A 17,725-nucleotide genomic window follows, 5' to 3' on the forward strand; every position below is an offset into this window, starting at 1 on the left:
ATGTTCCATATCTATGGACCTTCCACCTTGTCAAAGAATGTTTTCTAATATCTCGTTTTGTTTCTTTTGAGTCATGCTTATTTCATTTTGCGACATTTACTGCATTCATTAATATTTTTTTAAAAACTCCAAATTCATAATGCCCATTTGTGATTTGTTAGGTATCTGTTGCACATACAAATATGTTTGTTAACTCCAGTTAAGTGTTAAAGGGAACTAGATAGTCTGAGTTGCCTACTTGAGGGCAGTGCATTTCAGGCATGGAGAACAGCATGTGCACAGGCACAGAGAAGACAGGTGGGATATTGTTTTTAAGGAATATCAAGAAGTTCAGTTTGGCTAGAATATGTGCAGTAATATGATAAAGGTAGTTTGGAGTCAAAATGAGGACGGCTTTAAATGCCATTAAGAGTGGTTTATATTTTTCATGGGTAATAGGGAACCACTGGTTTTTTTGAGTCTAGGCATAGGCATAGTTAATCTTATAGTTTTAGGAAAATCACTTTTCTAACAGTATCGAGGTTAGTTTTGCGAAGAGAAAGTCTCCAGTCAGGGAGGTTAATTAGGAGGCTATAAAATCTCCTGTGTTAAATATTTTAGGTAGGAAGAGGTCTAATTTTGCAACATCCATTTTTTGAGTCTTCTATAGTAGTTCTTCTTTCTATTCACATTCTTGTTATTGTGTTGTGCCCAGTGAATAAAGTTCTGAAGTTCTGAACTCAGGAAGACTTGAGTTGAAATGCAGTCTCAGACACTTGCTAGCTGTATGATTGTGGGCAAAGTCACTTAACCCTGTTTACCTCAATTTCCTCATTTATAAAATGAGCTGGAGAAGGACATGGCAAGTTTTAGCAAAGAAAACTCCAAATGGGAATACAAAGAGTCAGATATAATTGAAACAACTGAACAAAGTAGTAAACCCAGGTTACTGAAAGAATGATGATATCCTCTCTAGAAATAGAGAAATTCAGAAGAGTCGCTCATATATTGATTCGGTCTGGCAATATATCATAGTCATTAAGTATTTATTAAGTGCCTGCTGTGTGCCAAATGCTGAGGATTCAAGTATTAAGAATGAAGCAGTACTTACTTACAATGAGCTTACATTATAACAGAGAAGACAAGTGCATATAAATTATGTGCCTCCGTGCATGTGTGTGCATATACATGCTTAGGGCATTAGATATTGTAGCTCAAGAAAAGCTTCATGCAAAAGATGTTGTCTAAGCTGCATTTTAAAGAGAAGAAAGGAACTTTGTGAGGTGGCGTTAAGGAAGGCCTGCATTCCAGGCATGGGCATGGCCACTGCTGAGCTCCTTCTGGAGCCTTCATTGTGGATTCAGTCCAAGATTGGCCATGCTCTATTTCCTTCTCACTTTCCAGACCTCACCACCTGTTCTGTTAATTTCCCTTTTCTTCCCCTCAAACTTTTCAGCTCCCTTTTATGTGTTGTCTTCCCCCATTACAGTATAAGCTCTTTAAGGGCAAGGACTTTCTTTATGTTTGCATTTATATCCCCATCACTTATCACAGGGCCTGGCACACAATAATCTTGTTGCCTGCCTACCAATGCAAAGACAAAGAGATGAGAGATGGAGTGTCCTGAGTGAAGAACAGAAAGAAATCCAGTTTGGCTGGATCTCAGAGTGCAGGAGAGGGAGTATATTCCAATGAATTTGGAAAGGTAGGTTAGGGCCAGGATATGTGGGACTAAAAGCTAAACAGAGAAATTTGGATTTTATTCTAGAGTCAATAGGAAACCACTAGTTGATTAAATGGAGGAGTGGCATGGTTAGATCTGTGTTCAAGTAAAATTACTTGTCAGCAGAAAGTCAGATAAAAATAGTGAAGAGACCTAAAATAGATCCAATTAAGAGTCTCTTATAATAATAATAGACAAGAAATGATGAGGGTCTAGGCTTGACTCCTAGTTGTGTGGATGGAGAGTTGCCAGGTGTGAGAAATGTAAAGCCCAGAATAATGCTTAGATTACAGTCCTGTGAACACTGGAAAGATGGTGGCATCTTTGAGAGAAAGAGGATATAGTTTGTAAGAAGAGGGGAGAGTTTAGGGAAGATATGATCAATTCAGGTTCAGATGAGTCAGCTAGCATTTATTAAGCATTTACTTTGTGTCAGGCACATCCATTTTTTTTTTTTTTTAGTAAGGCAATGGGGGTTAAGTGACTTGCCCAGGGTCACACAGCTAGTAAGTGTTAAGTGTCTGAGGCCGGATTTGAACTCAGGTACTCCTGAATCCAAGGCCAGTGCTCTATCCACTGTGCCATCTAGCTGCCCCTCTTAAGAAATGTCCAAATTATCAAACAATTGCTCTCATTTCACATGCCAGCAGTGTTATGCTTAAGATTCTTTTTCTTTTTTGGGGATGGGGGGGCAGGGCAATGAGGGTAAAGTGACTTGCTCAGGGTCACACAGCTAGTGTCAAGTGTCTGAGGTCGGATTTGAACTCAGGTCCTCTTGAATCCAGGGCCAGTGCTTTATCTACTGTGCCACCTAGCTGCCCAGGCACATCCATTTTTAAATTATCCATTAGTTGGTTACTCAGGACTGAATCGAGAGAGAGAGAGAGAGAGAGAGAGAGAGAGAGAGAGAATTAAACTGAAAGGTATTGATAAGGTTATTAAGAGAGCAAATAGAAGGTAAATGAGAGTAGTGTCATGAAAAAGAAAAGAGGAAACAGTATAATGATTGGAAAAGGTGGTCAGTTGTGCAAAAGGTACCTCTTTGGGAAGGATTAAGTTGGAGAAAAGGCCATTAGATTTGGCAATTAAGGAGTCATTGGTGACTTATAGAAGAAGTTTTAGCATGTCTTAGCCCTCGATAATCTTTTGCCTACTATTTGGTTCTAAAATTTGAACTGTGTGGACTTACAATGAGGAAAATGGGGAGTAATGAGTATTTTGACTCCCCCACCAAGACCAATGGGAGAGATGGTTCTCCTATTGCTGGGATTTAGGTCTCTGTGAGGCCTAATAGAGGGGAAAAGTTTGAAAAAAAGTAATCCAGGATTAAGGGAAGCTTGTTTACTATGAAATAAGAATTCCAGAGGGTATAGTGAAAAGGATGAACAAGTATGGATCATGAAATAGGTGGTCTGGTTGAGGATAACATATTCTCCCCCCCCCCCTTTTTTTTTAATTCTTTTTTTTTTTTTTAAAGTGAGGCAATTGGGGTTAAGTGACTTGCCCAGGGTCACACAGCTAGTAAGTGTTAAGTGTCTGAGGCTGGATTTGAACTCAGGTACTCCTGACTCCAGGGCCAGTGCTCTATCCACTGTGCCACCTAGCTGCCCCTAACATATTCCCTTTTATCTCCACTTTTTTCACACTATAGAGAGCAACCTATATAGCATTATCTCAAGCCCCTTCATAATTTTGATCCCTGATCTCCAGATCATTTATAGCTAATCAAGGTCACTCCTGCATAGATATGTTTTGAGCCAGGATACACTGTATCAGGATTCTTGTCTTAGCCACAGAGTCAACTTCAGAGACCTTTCTATTGTATTCAGTACATACCTGAATAAGAAAAGCCCTTTTAGCCTGCAGTAGTCATCTAACCATTGCTTGATAACTTCTAGTAATGTAAAACCAACTAAAAGAAAGCCTTTGTTCAGCAGTTTTCTGATGAAGAAACCAAAGCTATCTATTCCCATATGAAAAAATGCTCTAAATCTCTAATGATTAGAGAGATGCAAATTAAAACAACTCTGAGGTACCACCTGACACCTATCAGATTGGCTAAAATGACAAAAAAGGAAGATAATAAATGTTGGAGAGGCTGTGGGAAAATTGGAACACTAATGCATTGTTGGTGGAGCTGTGAGCTGATCCAACCATTCTGGAGAGCAATTTGGAATTATGCCCAAAGGGCGATAAAGCTGTGCATACCCTTTGACCCAGCAATCCCACTTTTAGGTCTTTTGCCCAAAGAAATCATGGAAGGGGGAAAGGGACCCACATGTACAAAAATATTTATATTTGCTCTTTACGTGGTAGCAAGGAATTGGAAATTGAGGGGGTGCCCATCAATTGGGGAATGGCTGGGCAAGTTGTGGTATATGAATACAATGGAATACTATTGTGCTGTAAGAAATGATGAGCAGGAAGAGTTCAGAGAAACCTGGAGGGTCTTGCGTGAGCTGATGATGAGTGAGATGAGCAGAACCAGAAGAACATTGTACACAGTATCATCAACATTGAGTGTTGACCTACTGTCATGGACTATATTCTTGTCACCAATGCACTGGTACAGAAGAGATCCAGGGAACTCATGATAGAAGAGGATCTCCAAATCCAAGAAAAAAAAAAGAGGGAGGGAACTGTGGAGTATAGATGCTGATTGAACCATATTATTTCTTTTGTTTTGGGTGCTGTTGTTTTTTTTTTTCTATTTTGAGGTTTTGCATCGCTGCTCTGATTCTTTCTCTTGTAACAGGATTGATGCAGAATTAGGATTGATGTTATTATGTGTATATATATATATATCTATCTATATGTATATGTATATAGATATATAGATATAACCTATATCAGATTACCTGCTGTCTAGGGGAGGGGGGAGGGAGGGGAGGGAGGGAGAAAAATCTGAAATTGTAAAGCATGTATAAACAAAAGTTGAGAACTATCTTTACATGTAACGGAAAAAATAAAATATCTCATAAAAAGAAAAAAAAAAGAAAGCCTTTGTTCTGTGAAAAAAACAACTCTTATGGTATGGAATTGTTGGCTTTTTTTGTCTACTTTATCTCATCATTGACAATTTTTTTTGTTTGTTTTTTTGTTTTTGGTAAGCTGACTTTTATTGTTATAGCATTATATTGTCTTACTTAATCTACATTTGTAGATTAAATAGCCATAGAATCTGTGTCTTTGTCCAAGTCATTGCTAATTAAGTTAAATAACATAAGGCCAAATAATATATAATCAGGATACTTCACCCAACCTCTAAGCTGACAATGAATCATTAATTAATATTCCTTTGCTTTTGACATTTGAGCTGTCTTCTAATCAGGGTTCCACTACAGATTGAGAGCCAAATCCATCCCATTGCTTTTGGGGGGAGAGAGGGGGAATGGGAGGCTAAATGCTGCAAATGGCTTTTACGTGTTTACTTCATTTTAAAAAAAGCTAAAAACCATTCTTAATTTTGGGACCTTACAAAACAAGAGGCCATAGATTTGGTTTATGGGCAATTTTTTCTCTAAATTTCCCAGTATTTCATATATAACTGGTTTGAGAGACTGTCAGTATGCTTTGCTAAAATTTAGGTAAGCTATACATATGTATCTTCACTATTCACATGATGTACTGGCCAGGTAATTTTATTGCAGAGTTATTCAGCATTCACTGCTAGGACCTCTTTTTAATGAAACCAAGCTAATTGCTCAGTTCATACAATTCTTTCCAGGCCTTTCTGAAATCATCCTGCTTGTCATTTCTTATAACACAATAATATTCCATCACCATCATATACCACAGCTTGTTTAGCCCTTCGCCAATTGACGGGCATTCCTTTGAATTCTTAGCCACCATAAAAAGAGCTCCTATAAATATTTTTGTACAAATAGGTCTTTTTCTCTTTTTTGGGATGTCTTAAGTTTTGACTTCCAAATTCTATCCCCTCCCTCTCTCTCCTCTCCACCCTCCTTGAGAAGGTAAGCAATCAAATAAAGGTTTTGCATGTGCAATCACGTAAAATATTTCCATATTAGTCATTTTGTACAAGAAGATTTGAACAAAAGAGAAAGAAAGTATGAAAGAGCATGTTTCAATCTATATTCAAGGTATCACTTCTTTCTCTGGAGACTGATAGTATGCTTCATCATTAGTCCTTTGGGATTGTCTTAGATCATTGTATTGCTGAGAATAGCTACACCATTCACAGTTTTTCATTGAACAGAATTGTTGTTACCATGTACAAAGTTCTCCTGGTTCTTCTTATAAACCGATGCAACGTGAAGTCTTGACTGGTTTTTCTGAAATCATCTTGTTTGTCATTTCTTATAGCATAGTAATATTCATTACAGTTATATACCACAGTTTGTTTAGCCATTCCCCAATTGATGGGCATCCCTTCTGATTATCTATTCTTAGCTACCACAAAAAGAGCTGCTATAAATATTTTGTACTAATAGGTCCTTATCCCCCCCTTTTTTGGATGCCTTTGGGATATAGACCTACTAGTGGTATTGCTGGCCAAAGGGTATATACAGTTTTATAGCCCTTTTGGTAGAGTTCCAAATTGTTCTCAAGAATGGTTGGATCAGTTCACAATGCTACCAATAGTGCATTAGTGCCCCAGTTTTCCCAGATCCCCTCCAACATCCACCATTTTCTTTTTTTTTGTCATTTTAGCCAATTTGATAGGTATGAGGTAGTACTTCAGAGTTGTTTTAATTTGCATTTCTCTAAAATCAGCAGTGATTTAGAACATTTTTTTTTCATGTAACTATGAGTCAAACTTGTCTCTTTTTTTCTCTTATTGCATGCTTTCCGACCTGACAACTTGTTTGGAATCCATTTCATATTCATTCATTTCATACTCATTCACACTGGCATTTGTATTTTATGAGAGTTTTTTTTTTTTTTCCCTTTAGATGCTTTAGGTCCCCCCTATTTGGGTAGAACTTTATATCCTGTGTTTGTTAGGAGTTCAGTATTAGATGTAGAGGAGAGATATAAGTGTTGGATATAGAAGAATATAAGCTATGAGTTGCAGGTAGGATCAACAAAAGGACTTAAATTTTTCTCCTTTTACCCCCTTGTTGCTGTTATTGCAACTCATTCTATGAAGTCTAGGTGATGAAAAATATTTTAGAAGGGAGATGAACTCCTTTGCTGAAGCAGCAAGGATGGAAGGCATGTTCCTATAATCTTTTCCACTAAGATTTAGTTTTCTGTTCTTCCATTATTAGAGAAAATATTTTCCTTTGATATATAAAAATTTTAGAGGCTATTTGTTTTTTTCTCCTAAGAATTAAATATTTATTTTCAGGCATTAATTAGAAAACTTAAAATTTGCTACCATGTTTTGTAAGTAAATCACATTAACAAATCATTTTGACATCTCAGAATATTACAGAAATGTTTGTTGATTAAGAAGACAACTAATTTATAACTTTTGGTGAATCAATGCCATGTAGCCTACTTTGAATATGATTAAATATGTCCTGGCCACAGTTATCTTTGTTCAATGAATAGACCTTTTGAATTGTGTGGTCTAGCATTGAGTACATTCTTATTGGGGCAAATAAAGATTAGAGTAGTTTCCATGTCTTGGTTATGAAAGTCTGAGAATTATGAACTATTAAATATATTTCAGTTTGAATTAGAAGGTAAGCAGTTAATGACTAAATTCAGTCTAATCTGTGTTGGCTTTTTGATCTGGTAAAACTATCATAATGACAAGAAAACTATTAATAAAATTTTGACATTGGATTCTTGATAGAAAAGCCAATTGACTTCAGCTTTTCAGTAAACTATGGAAATTCCTGATTTCTCTTCTTTCTAGATTTTATCATGCTATAAACCTTCAGAGAATTTTCTCTCTAATAATGGAAGCCCAGAAAAAGAAATCTTATGTTTTATTTTCATAGGCACACACACATATACCTAGTAAAGAGCAAGGTGGTATCACTTAAGTTAAATAATACTACCCTTTTATTTAACACAGTTTTAATCTGTATTTTCATAATCCATGTTATGGTTTGATTTTGGCATTTAGGTGTAAACTGTTGTATATTTTTATTAACATATAAATTTATTAAGAGTTAAACTTACTAACATTTCATAAAATTGTAATAAAAACTACTTGTATCAAGTTCATTATACTTTTTGGATGACTTATTTTTTGTGTGTGTGTGCATGTAATTTTACTTTTAGTTATATAGTTCCTAGAACTTCATAGATACTTGAAATTAATTCTGTGCTTGATAGTTGTTACTTGTTACTTAAAAATTATTTATTAAATGCTCCTTTACCAACATACAAAGGATGCAAAGATCACTGTACATTGTTTTACTTATATCCTGTATTAATGTACTTTTTCTTTTTAAGTTTATTTTACTTATAAATATTATGTACTTTTTGTTTTCCAGTTGAAACACTGTAGTCGGTATATACATGACTTGTTTCCTTCCCTCATCAAGAACTTAGATCCTGTCCCACTTAGACATCTCCTTAATCTTGTTTCAGCTCTTCATCCTAGTGGTCATACTGAACAGGTACTAAATATTTTAAAATTTCCTTTTGTGAGAGAAAAATATGTACTGACTAAATAAAGCAAGGATCCTTAACCTGGTATCCCTGAACTGAAAAAACATTTTTTGATAACTATTTCAATTGTTTTACATCACATCCTTGATGTATTTTGTTAGAGTGCTAGACTTTTAGTCAGTAAGAACTGAGTTCACATGTAACCTCAGACATTTTGAGGTTTGTGTTACTTCACCTCTGATTGTATCAGTTTTCTTCATCTGTAAAATGGGGATGATAATAATAACAACATCCCAAGATGAAATTTTAAAGAGCTTTACAAACTTCAGCGTGTTGAGTAAATGCTGGCTATTATTAGTAAAAATAATTATTATGAGGAGTCCATATGCTTCACATAATTGTCAGCAGGTTACGGTCCCTAACAGAAAAAAGTTTAAGAAGCCCTGACTAAAGTTATTCATTGCTGCTGAACTTGCAGATTCCTTTTTCAGATATATGATTTTAAGTTTTAATACCGTTTGAAAAATTAACTTCATATTTTCCTTTCATTTTTATAGACCTTATATTTGGCATCTATGCTTATTAAAGCATTATGGAATAATGCACTAGCAGCTAAGGCCCAACTTTCAAAACAGAGTTCTTTTGCATCTTTACTCAATACTAACCTCCCTATGGGAAATAAGAAAGGTAAGGAAAAAATAATGTGTACCTCAGTGTTCTAAAACAAATTGATTTTTAGATTAAAATATTCCTTACTTCTTGAGCTAAATTATAAATTAAATAATGATTTTGCACGGGAATATATGTAAAATGTTTAATAAATTGGGGCTTGCTTTATGTGTTTGGTATATTCTGGTAAAATAAAAATTGTAAATTATAAGTAGAACTGAAATTATGTCCTCCCAACTTTCCCCTTTGCAGAGATGTTGATACTTTCTTTTAAAAAAAAAATCTTTGAAGATGAAGTTGTGTTTGGAAACACTTTTGAGGGTAGAACATATATAATGTTCTCTTTTTATATTTCAAAAGTTTCTGTGAGGTATCAACTATTCTGTTTATCTTTTACAGATATAATTTTCAAGGGCTTTCTAAACTTTTTCTACATTTTACCCCAATTTTTCTCTCCTGACTTCATATACTACTCTTTTCTTAGGCTTTTCTGTGCAGGCACCCACAACAACTACTGCAGGTGGTGGGGACTTACATTATTGCAGGCTTCCCTACCTGTATCTCTGTTGATTATGTAATATGAACAACTGATATGCTGTACCAAAGAAGCTCAGTCACTTAGAATGTTTCCCTCCTGTTTTTTCCTTTTTCTTCAGAGGAAGAAGAGCTCAGAAGAGCAGCCCCGTCGCCTTGTAAGTTGAGTCTTAGACATGCACGGCAACATTATTTGTAATTAAAAAAAATTAATTGCTTTTTAGAGTAACATGCTGGGTTAAAATTTTTGCCAGAGTTTTGAAGTTTATTTTCAAAGGGGGATATAAATTAGGTTAAGTATAATCACAAGGAATTCTACCCACCTCCTTATAAAACCAGTATAACTATCACATTTTCTGATAGAAGCAGGTTATTTACCTGTTTCTAGATTTTTGGGTGCTAGCAGAAAGAACAAAATTTGTAGATATAATCAAAAGATTAAGATTAGAGTTATATTCACATTAACTTAAAAAAATAAAAGATAAAATGTCTTTAACATAGGGTCACCTGCAGCTAGTCCTCAAAGCAGTGATAATAGTGATACACATCAGAGTGGAGGCAGTGATATTGAAATGGATGAGCAACTTATTAACAGAACCAAACATGTGCAGCAGCGACTTTCTGACACAGAGGTATGGAAGTCATCTTGTTTATCTTTAATTTTTTTTATGTCTTAGTCTTACTTTGATATCTAAAACCTCATAATGAGATCAGGATGCATGGGCATGCTCTTTATTCTCTTTTTAAGTATAATTTGATAGATTTGCAAACTATATTTTTTAGAAGAAATTTATATATGAAGGAAATAGAAGTTGCTTAATTCTGAGTTAAATAATCTACCTACAGGGCTTACGTGTTTAAATCACAACTTTGTGGCCTTTATCTTTTGTAATGCTTTTAAAGTTTCATTTTTTTATGTTTCTATAACAAATATTTTGAAATACAGGAATCCTTGCAGGGGAGTTCTGATGAAACGGCCAATAGTGGTGAGGATGGAAGTAGTGGCCCTGGCAGCAGCAGTGGGCACAGTGATGGGTCTAGCAATGAGGTCAATTCTAGCCATGCCAGCCAATCAGCTGGAAGCCCTGGCAGTGAAGTACACTCAGAGGACATTGCGGACATGGAAGCTCTCAAAGAGGAAGAGGAAGAAGATGAACATGGCCATGATCCTCCCAAAAGCAGTCGTAGTACAGACCTTCGAAACAGAAAACTTGAATCACAGGCAGGAATTTGCTTGGGAGAATCACAGGGCCCTACAGAAAGAAGTGGCACAAACAATGGAACAGGAAAGGAACTTGTTTTCAACAGTGACTCAGTGCCATCAGTGGATAATCGAATCAGAATGCTGGATACCTGTTCACGCCCTGAAGATGCAGAACATGTTATAGCAGGAGAAATGAGCACTGCACATATACCACAAGCATCTCAGGACTCTTGTATCACACGTACTGGGGACTTTCTTGGAGAAGCTATTGGAAATGAATTATTTAATTGTCGACAGTTTATTGGGCCACAGCATCACCACCACCACCACCACCACCACCATCACCATCACCACCACCATCACCACCACCATGATGGGTAAGTTAATTCTGATGAAATCTACTCTGTAATTTTGGGGGGGGGCGGGACGATGAGGGTTAAGTGACTTGCCCAGGGCCACACAGCTAGAATGTGTCAAGTGTCTGAGGCTGGATTTGAACTCAGGTCCTCCGGAATCCAGGGCTGGTGCTTTACCACTGCACCACCTATCTGTCCCCTACCCTCTAATTTTCTTAATAAAATTTTGATTTAGCAATATCCTGTTTTTACTTAGTTTGATTTAGCTTTTGAATTATGCAGACTCCATGGTGGGTTTTTGTTTGTTTGTTTGTTTTGCGGGGCAATTGGGGTTAAGTGACTTGCCTAGGGTCACACAGCTAGTAAGTGTTAAGTGTCTGAGGTCAGATTTGAACTCAGGTCCTCCTGAATCCAGGACCCGCACTCTATCCACTGTGCCACCTAGCTGCCCCGACTGCATGATTTTGAAAATTTGGATATATAATCACTTCTTGTTTCATTGAAGAATGTATAGGAATAGTGGTGTGTGTGTTGTTTTTTAAATATATCCTTGACCAGCTATTTTTGAGATTTTATAAGATATTGAAAAAACCAGGTTGAAACTATTGTGAAAATAAAGTTTTTTGATTACTTGCAGAATTTTTGTAAGTTATCACTATCTGTAGTATTCCAAGATAATTGGGAGTTTAGAGAAATTCATTATGACTGTTCTTAAATTTGGTATTTTAATCATTTTGTCCCTCTTGCAGATGGCTTTCCAAAGTCAGACATCCTCCAAATTCTGGTTCTCCTGTAAAAAATTTAAAAAAAAAATTTATCATGACCCTATCTACATTTATACATTTTACTTTTCCCATCTCATTTTTATCATTGATCTAGAAGAATGTTTGTTTCTTTTTGTAGTAGAATATACTCAGTGTTCATTCAAAACAGAGATAGATAACCTTGAAATTAAGGCAAAGAGGGAAGAAAAACAAAAGGGATATCACTTAAGAAATTTCTCATTTTGGTATGCTGCCTAATATTTATTAAATTTTTCATGATTTCAGTTAGCCTTTGATTTCTGATTTCTGAATTTTCTGATTATACTTGTAAATTCCAAATGATTACATAAATTAAAGGTAGAAGTGTTATTGCATGAATATAAGCAAAAAACCAAACTTATTTCTCATGTAAGTTTTTTCCTTTGTTGAATTTATTGATTGTAGTTAATACTAAGCATTGCCTAAAACTTATTTTTAGTTCAGTTTTTAAGGAAAGTCAGGTTTGATGAAATTAATATTTCAAATATTAACGACTTGTTACCAGTCCATTTACCTTAAGCTTTTAAAAAATTCCTGTATGCATTTGTTGATTCAAAACTTGACATCTTTTATAGGCGTTATAATTTGTACCAAAATCTTTACAATGGAATAAGAAGTGAAAATCAGGGGCAGCTAGGTGGCCCAGTAGATAAAGCACTGGCTGTGGATTCAGGAGGACCTGAGTTCAAGTCCAGCCTCAGATACTTGACACTTACTAGTTGTGTGACCCTGGGCAAGTCACTTAACCCTCACTACCCTGTGGCGCACCCCCCCCCCCCAAAAAAAAAAAAGATGTGAAAACCAGATTGAATATTACTAAACTTTTTCCTTGTCTACGTTCTATAGACATATGGTTGATGACATGCTAAGTGCAGATGACGTCAGTTGCAGTAGTTCCCAGGTCAGTGCAAAATCAGAAAAAAATATGGCTGATTTTGATGGTGAAGAGTCTGGATGTGAAGAGGAATTAGTACAGATTAATTCACATGCAGAATTAACATCTCATCTCCAACAGCATCTTCCTAATTTAGCATCTATCTACCATGAACATCTTAGCCAAGGTAAGATTTTACCTTAACTCAGGTAAAGCCCTTTTTCTAGTACACATACAGTATTAAAAGGACCTACTCTACAGGCATGACTTTACAAGGATAAAAATAAAATGGTTCTTCATCTAACATTCTAAGTAGAGATGCAATTGTAGGGTAAAGAGTTATGTGATCAAAAAACAGAGCCAGACAATTCTCCAGAATTATTTGAGATAGGAGAGAACACTTTAATCTAGATTTGGGGGAGGTTAGTTTTTTTGGAGTTTTTTACCTATTTATATTGAGCTCCAGTGTTTGTAACATGCTTTTTGTACTCCTATAATTTGATTCTTACAATAATCCTGTGAGGTGTAGGTGCTGTAACCATTATTCTTTTTACTCTTCCCAAATCCCCCCATTCTCTTTTGCACACACATTTTTTTATCAGTCTGGACCTGTGATTTTTCTATAGAAGGAACTTCTCTTGAGGAAACTCCCTTTACCACTGAAGATTGGCAATTGTTGAGTGAATGAAAGAAAAAGCATTTACTAAGTGCTTACAGTGTCCAGAGATGGGAATTTGGTCTTTGGAATAATATGTGATATAAATGACTTATGGGAAAATTATCATGCCCTTTCCATTAATAAATACAATTAAATTCATATAATTATTATTTCTAAAGCAAAAAGTCGAGATTTGTGGTTTGGTGATAGTAGGGGGATGTTGGGCAGTATATAGGCAACAGCAAAAATATCAAAATGCCCCAGTTGTCACTAGTTTCCTGGTAGATTTTTACTGGTAAGAATATTAATCATGGTTTTCAGAAGGTTAGTTGTAATGAGTTATGTGAGTTTATACTAACTCACTAGTCAGGACATAAAATTAATATAATTTAATAATATAATATAATAGGTAAGGCAAGGAAGTAGCAATTATGTTTGCTATCTGCTAGTAGTGTGCTAACCACTGGGGATTCAAATGAAAACAAAAGGTGAGATAGTCCTTGGCCTTAGGGCAAGACTAAACACAAAAGCAAACTGAAAGGGAAGAGTGACATCTAGGAAAGGTACAAATATAGGGTCTTTGGTAGAAAAAAAACCTTCAAAAACAGAATCAGGAAGAGAATAAAAGTTCCTCAAACTGTGCTCCTCCTCAAAATCCAGTCTCAGGGAAGAACTATTAAGTAGAAGAAAGGGGCTGGCATGGTGGAGGGCTGTTTGAGGGTGACAAGGCGGCAGGGCATGATGGACTTACAGTCTTGGAGAAACACTAAGGCACTGCCTGTGTCACTGAGAGGTTAAGTGACTTGCCTAGCATGTGTCATTGGTAAGATTTAAAATCAGGTTGTCTTGCATCCAAAGCCAACTTCCTGTCCAATATCTGACAGGCTAAGAGAGGTTAAATGATTTACTCATGATTGTGAAACTAGTAAATGTCTGAGCTGATATATGAATATTGTTTTTATCCCCAAGTCCTATGCTTTTTTCACTGTGGTGCACTATCTCTTGGATGGCTAGCTAAGGAATTTCTATCTTATGGTAGAGGCAGTAAGAAATCATCAAAGATTTTTCAATATATGAATGATATGGTCAGGCCCTCTAAGAAGGTAGTCTGATAGTCCAGATGTGGTGATGAGACTGGAATTAGAGAAATGGTAAGGATGAATAGAGAGAAGTGGATGGATACAGATGATGTTCTAGAAGTGGAATCAGTGGGCTTATTTGATTGGATAGGAGATTTGAAGAGTCAAGGATGATTGTAATGCTTTATACTTCAATCACTAAAATCACCAAAAGTTAGACTGTAGAGGCAGAATAAAAGAGGTCCTAAATTAGAACTTTGATCAGTAACCAAGATGAGAGAGCAAGAGATGATTGATAAGCTAACAAAAGAGACTTAGATGGGATGATCACACATGTTAATCAGCAAGTATTTATTAGATATAATGTATCAGGCACTGTACTAAACACTGGAGATCGTTGGTTGGTTGGTTGTCCTTCATTCTTGGACATCCAGAATGATAGCACTATGTTGGGGTCATCCTGTCATCAAGGAGCTTTTCCTTTTTTCCTTTTCTTTCCTTCCTTCCTTCTTTCTTTCCTTCCTTCCTTCCTTTCCTCCTTCTCTCCCTCCCTCTTTCCTTTTTTATTTCTTCTTTCTTTCTCATTGAGGGTTAAGTGACTTGCCCGGGATCACACAGCTACTGTCAAGTGTTTGAGGCCAGATTTGAACAGGGCCAGGGGTTTATGCACTCTGCCACCTAGCTGCCCCTGAGGAGCATTCTTTCTAATGAGGAAGATAACATATAAGTAACTAGGTAAATAAACGTTATATACAGAATAGGTGAAATTTATCTGTGCAGGAAAAACAGGGCTACTGGTAAAGTTCTCCTGTAGAAGGTAGTATTTGAGCTGAGACTTGGAAGAAGTCAAAGAAACATGGAGGTGGTCGAGATAAGGAACAAGAATGTTCCAGGTGTGGGAGATAACCATTGGAAAGACATGGATATAGGAATTGGAGGGATATGTTTGAGAAGCTATAAGTAGGCCAGAATAGCTGAATTGTAGAGTACATGGAGGGTTAGGAATAAGGTATAAAAAGACTAGAAAGATAGGAATTGGTCATGGCATGAAGTTTTTTTTCAGTGATTTGATCCTTGATGTAAAATGGAGCACCACTTTCCTACTGAAACTTAAGCTGGAGAAGTGGCATAGATCAATGTTTTGAGAAAATCATCTTGGTAACCATGTGAAAGCTAGAGTGGAATAGGGAGAGATTTGAGGCAAGAGAACCAGTTAGAAAGATAATGTAATAGTCCAGGTAAGAGATTGTAAAGACCTGAACTCGGGTTGTGTCTGTATTAGATATATACTAGAGATATAAATGTAGAAAAGAGAAGATTTAGCCACAGAATAGATATGTGGGGTGAGGAATTGAGGTTGATAACAGTGTTGCAAGTTTAGCTACTGGGAAGATGGTGGTGCACTTAACAATAAGAAGCAAGGGGAGGATTTTTTGGGAAAGATAGTAAATTCATTTTTGGATTTTTTAAGATGAGCATCATCTTAAAGAAATTGTTGACTGAGTAGGTGGTGAGGAATTGAAGATAGAAAATGTATACTACAAAATGACAGACTTTGAGTGCACTGAAGGGTCAAATAAAACCTTTCTACATATTAAAAATATGAGCATGTTTCAAGGAAATTAGGAAGAAGCCAGTACATAGGGTAATGGAATGTGCACTAAGGACACGAGATATAGAATCATTAGCTGCTATTAGGAATTTGAAAGTCAGTGAATGAATTACATTATGCATAAAATTGGACAATGGATAAAAAGACTGCTGTGTTAGCAATAAAACATTTTATATATATATATATATATATATATATATATATATATATATATATATATATATATATATATTAGTTAACATATAAATGCATAATGGACCCAGTGAGCCCTGGCAGTTCCATGGTTTTCTCTAGTGGTATTCAGCAGCGTGGGAAGAAAAATCTTTAGAATAAGAGTGAATGTTATTAAGGAATAAGGATTGGCAAGATGTAAAGAGCTCAAAGACATAAGAAGCTTTGTAATTAAGACTGGAAGACAGTGCTTTGACCTTATGTATGAGGTCAGTATTGTAAAGGAAATAAAATGAGACCAGAACAGGTAAGATATACCTTTTGGAGAGACTGTTGAGTAATGGGCTGTCATTGCTTGACAGTAGAACCAGAAGTGTACCAGTTTCTCAATCTAGCACAATGCTTTGTTGTCAGCAAAAGGAAGAGATAACTTCAGTAAAAAACTAGTTTCCAGTTAGTGCCCAAGGTAGACATAGTATTTGGGGAAGAACTATAGAATAAAGAAACTTAGAAAAAAAGTTAAATGTAAGCTGCATAGCGATGAAGTTGGTGGTGAGAGGTACTTAAGGAGAAGATTTTTTTTCTTTCCAGATTTCTGTGCAAATAGATTCTGACCCTTGATGTTGATTGAGCAAAAAGAAGTAGTAATTCGCTAATAATAAAGTCTTAGAAGTTCCACCTTTGGAAATGCTTATAGTCTAAAATGGCCCCAAGGTTACTAATTACAATAAAAGTTCTTCCAGTAATGATGTCTCCAAGATGGAGCTGGGCCCATGATTGTCATTAGTAATGATGACCAGCAATATTATATGGTAAAGGAGGCCTTGAGCAGTTGCCATTTCTGCATTTTTTATTTCTACATTGTGTAATTTAAGATTCTAAATGTGGATTCTAATCTGTTCCCCCAGTTTTGGGGGAAACTGACTAAAATCACTGATAAAACGAGTTTAGGTTTTTAAGGGTTTATTGGAAAATAGAAAGAAAAAGATTGAGAACAGAATTCCAACAGCCTGGCATTCCTATCTTTCCTCAAATTTCCTGTGAAGTCCTCTGCCACTACCACCATCCAGTCAGGAACCCAAAAAGCCCCAGAGCTCTCCCCACAGGCTCCCTTTCCTCCTTCCTGTCTCCTCCCAGACCATAGGAGGCTCCTCAAGTTGATTGGCTGGTAGCCTTGATAGACAGCACCCATGAGCAAATGGCATTTCCTGATGCCAAGGAAAAGCCACAATGTCTCTGAGGCATTTCCTCATGGTGGAGTTTTCCCACAGCAAGTCTCCAGTAGGTGGCATCATTCCAACATGGAGCTCCTTCAACAGATTGGAGTGGGAGATGGGAACATCATTCGTAATGGTGGCCAGGAATGGCTTATGGTGAAGGAGCCCTCTAATTCCAGGCATCAAAAGCCCAGGACAGCAGCTTCACTCTTCTATTTTGCCACCAAGGAGAAGTCATACTGTTTACCCTCCACCTTAAAATTCTGAATCATGTCTTTAAGAGCAAGAGGTACAATAGTTGATATAAAAATG

The 17,725-nt window shown here is 36.3% G+C and overlaps 1 protein-coding gene across 4 annotated transcripts in view; it reads left to right on the top strand.

Moving 5' to 3' along the window:
- The window catches only part of USP34 (ubiquitin specific peptidase 34), a 313,145-nt gene that overhangs the window by 129,251 nt on the left and 166,169 nt on the right, over window positions 1–17,725 (top strand). For all 4 annotated transcript variants that reach the window (XM_043983440.1, XM_043983444.1, XM_043983443.1 and 1 more), the window contains exons 11-16: window positions 8,119–8,244; window positions 8,794–8,923; window positions 9,562–9,597; window positions 9,941–10,071; window positions 10,386–11,020; window positions 12,649–12,863. In XM_043983440.1, the coding sequence (XP_043839375.1) occupies window positions 8,119–8,244; window positions 8,794–8,923; window positions 9,562–9,597; window positions 9,941–10,071; window positions 10,386–11,020; window positions 12,649–12,863 (1,273 nt within the window). The remainder of the gene's footprint in view (window positions 1–8,118; window positions 8,245–8,793; window positions 8,924–9,561; window positions 9,598–9,940; window positions 10,072–10,385; window positions 11,021–12,648; window positions 12,864–17,725) is intronic.

The sequence above is a fragment of the Dromiciops gliroides genome, chromosome 2 (assembly GCF_019393635.1).
Source record: "Dromiciops gliroides isolate mDroGli1 chromosome 2, mDroGli1.pri, whole genome shotgun sequence".
Classification (NCBI taxonomy): Eukaryota; Metazoa; Chordata; class Mammalia; order Microbiotheria; family Microbiotheriidae; genus Dromiciops; species Dromiciops gliroides.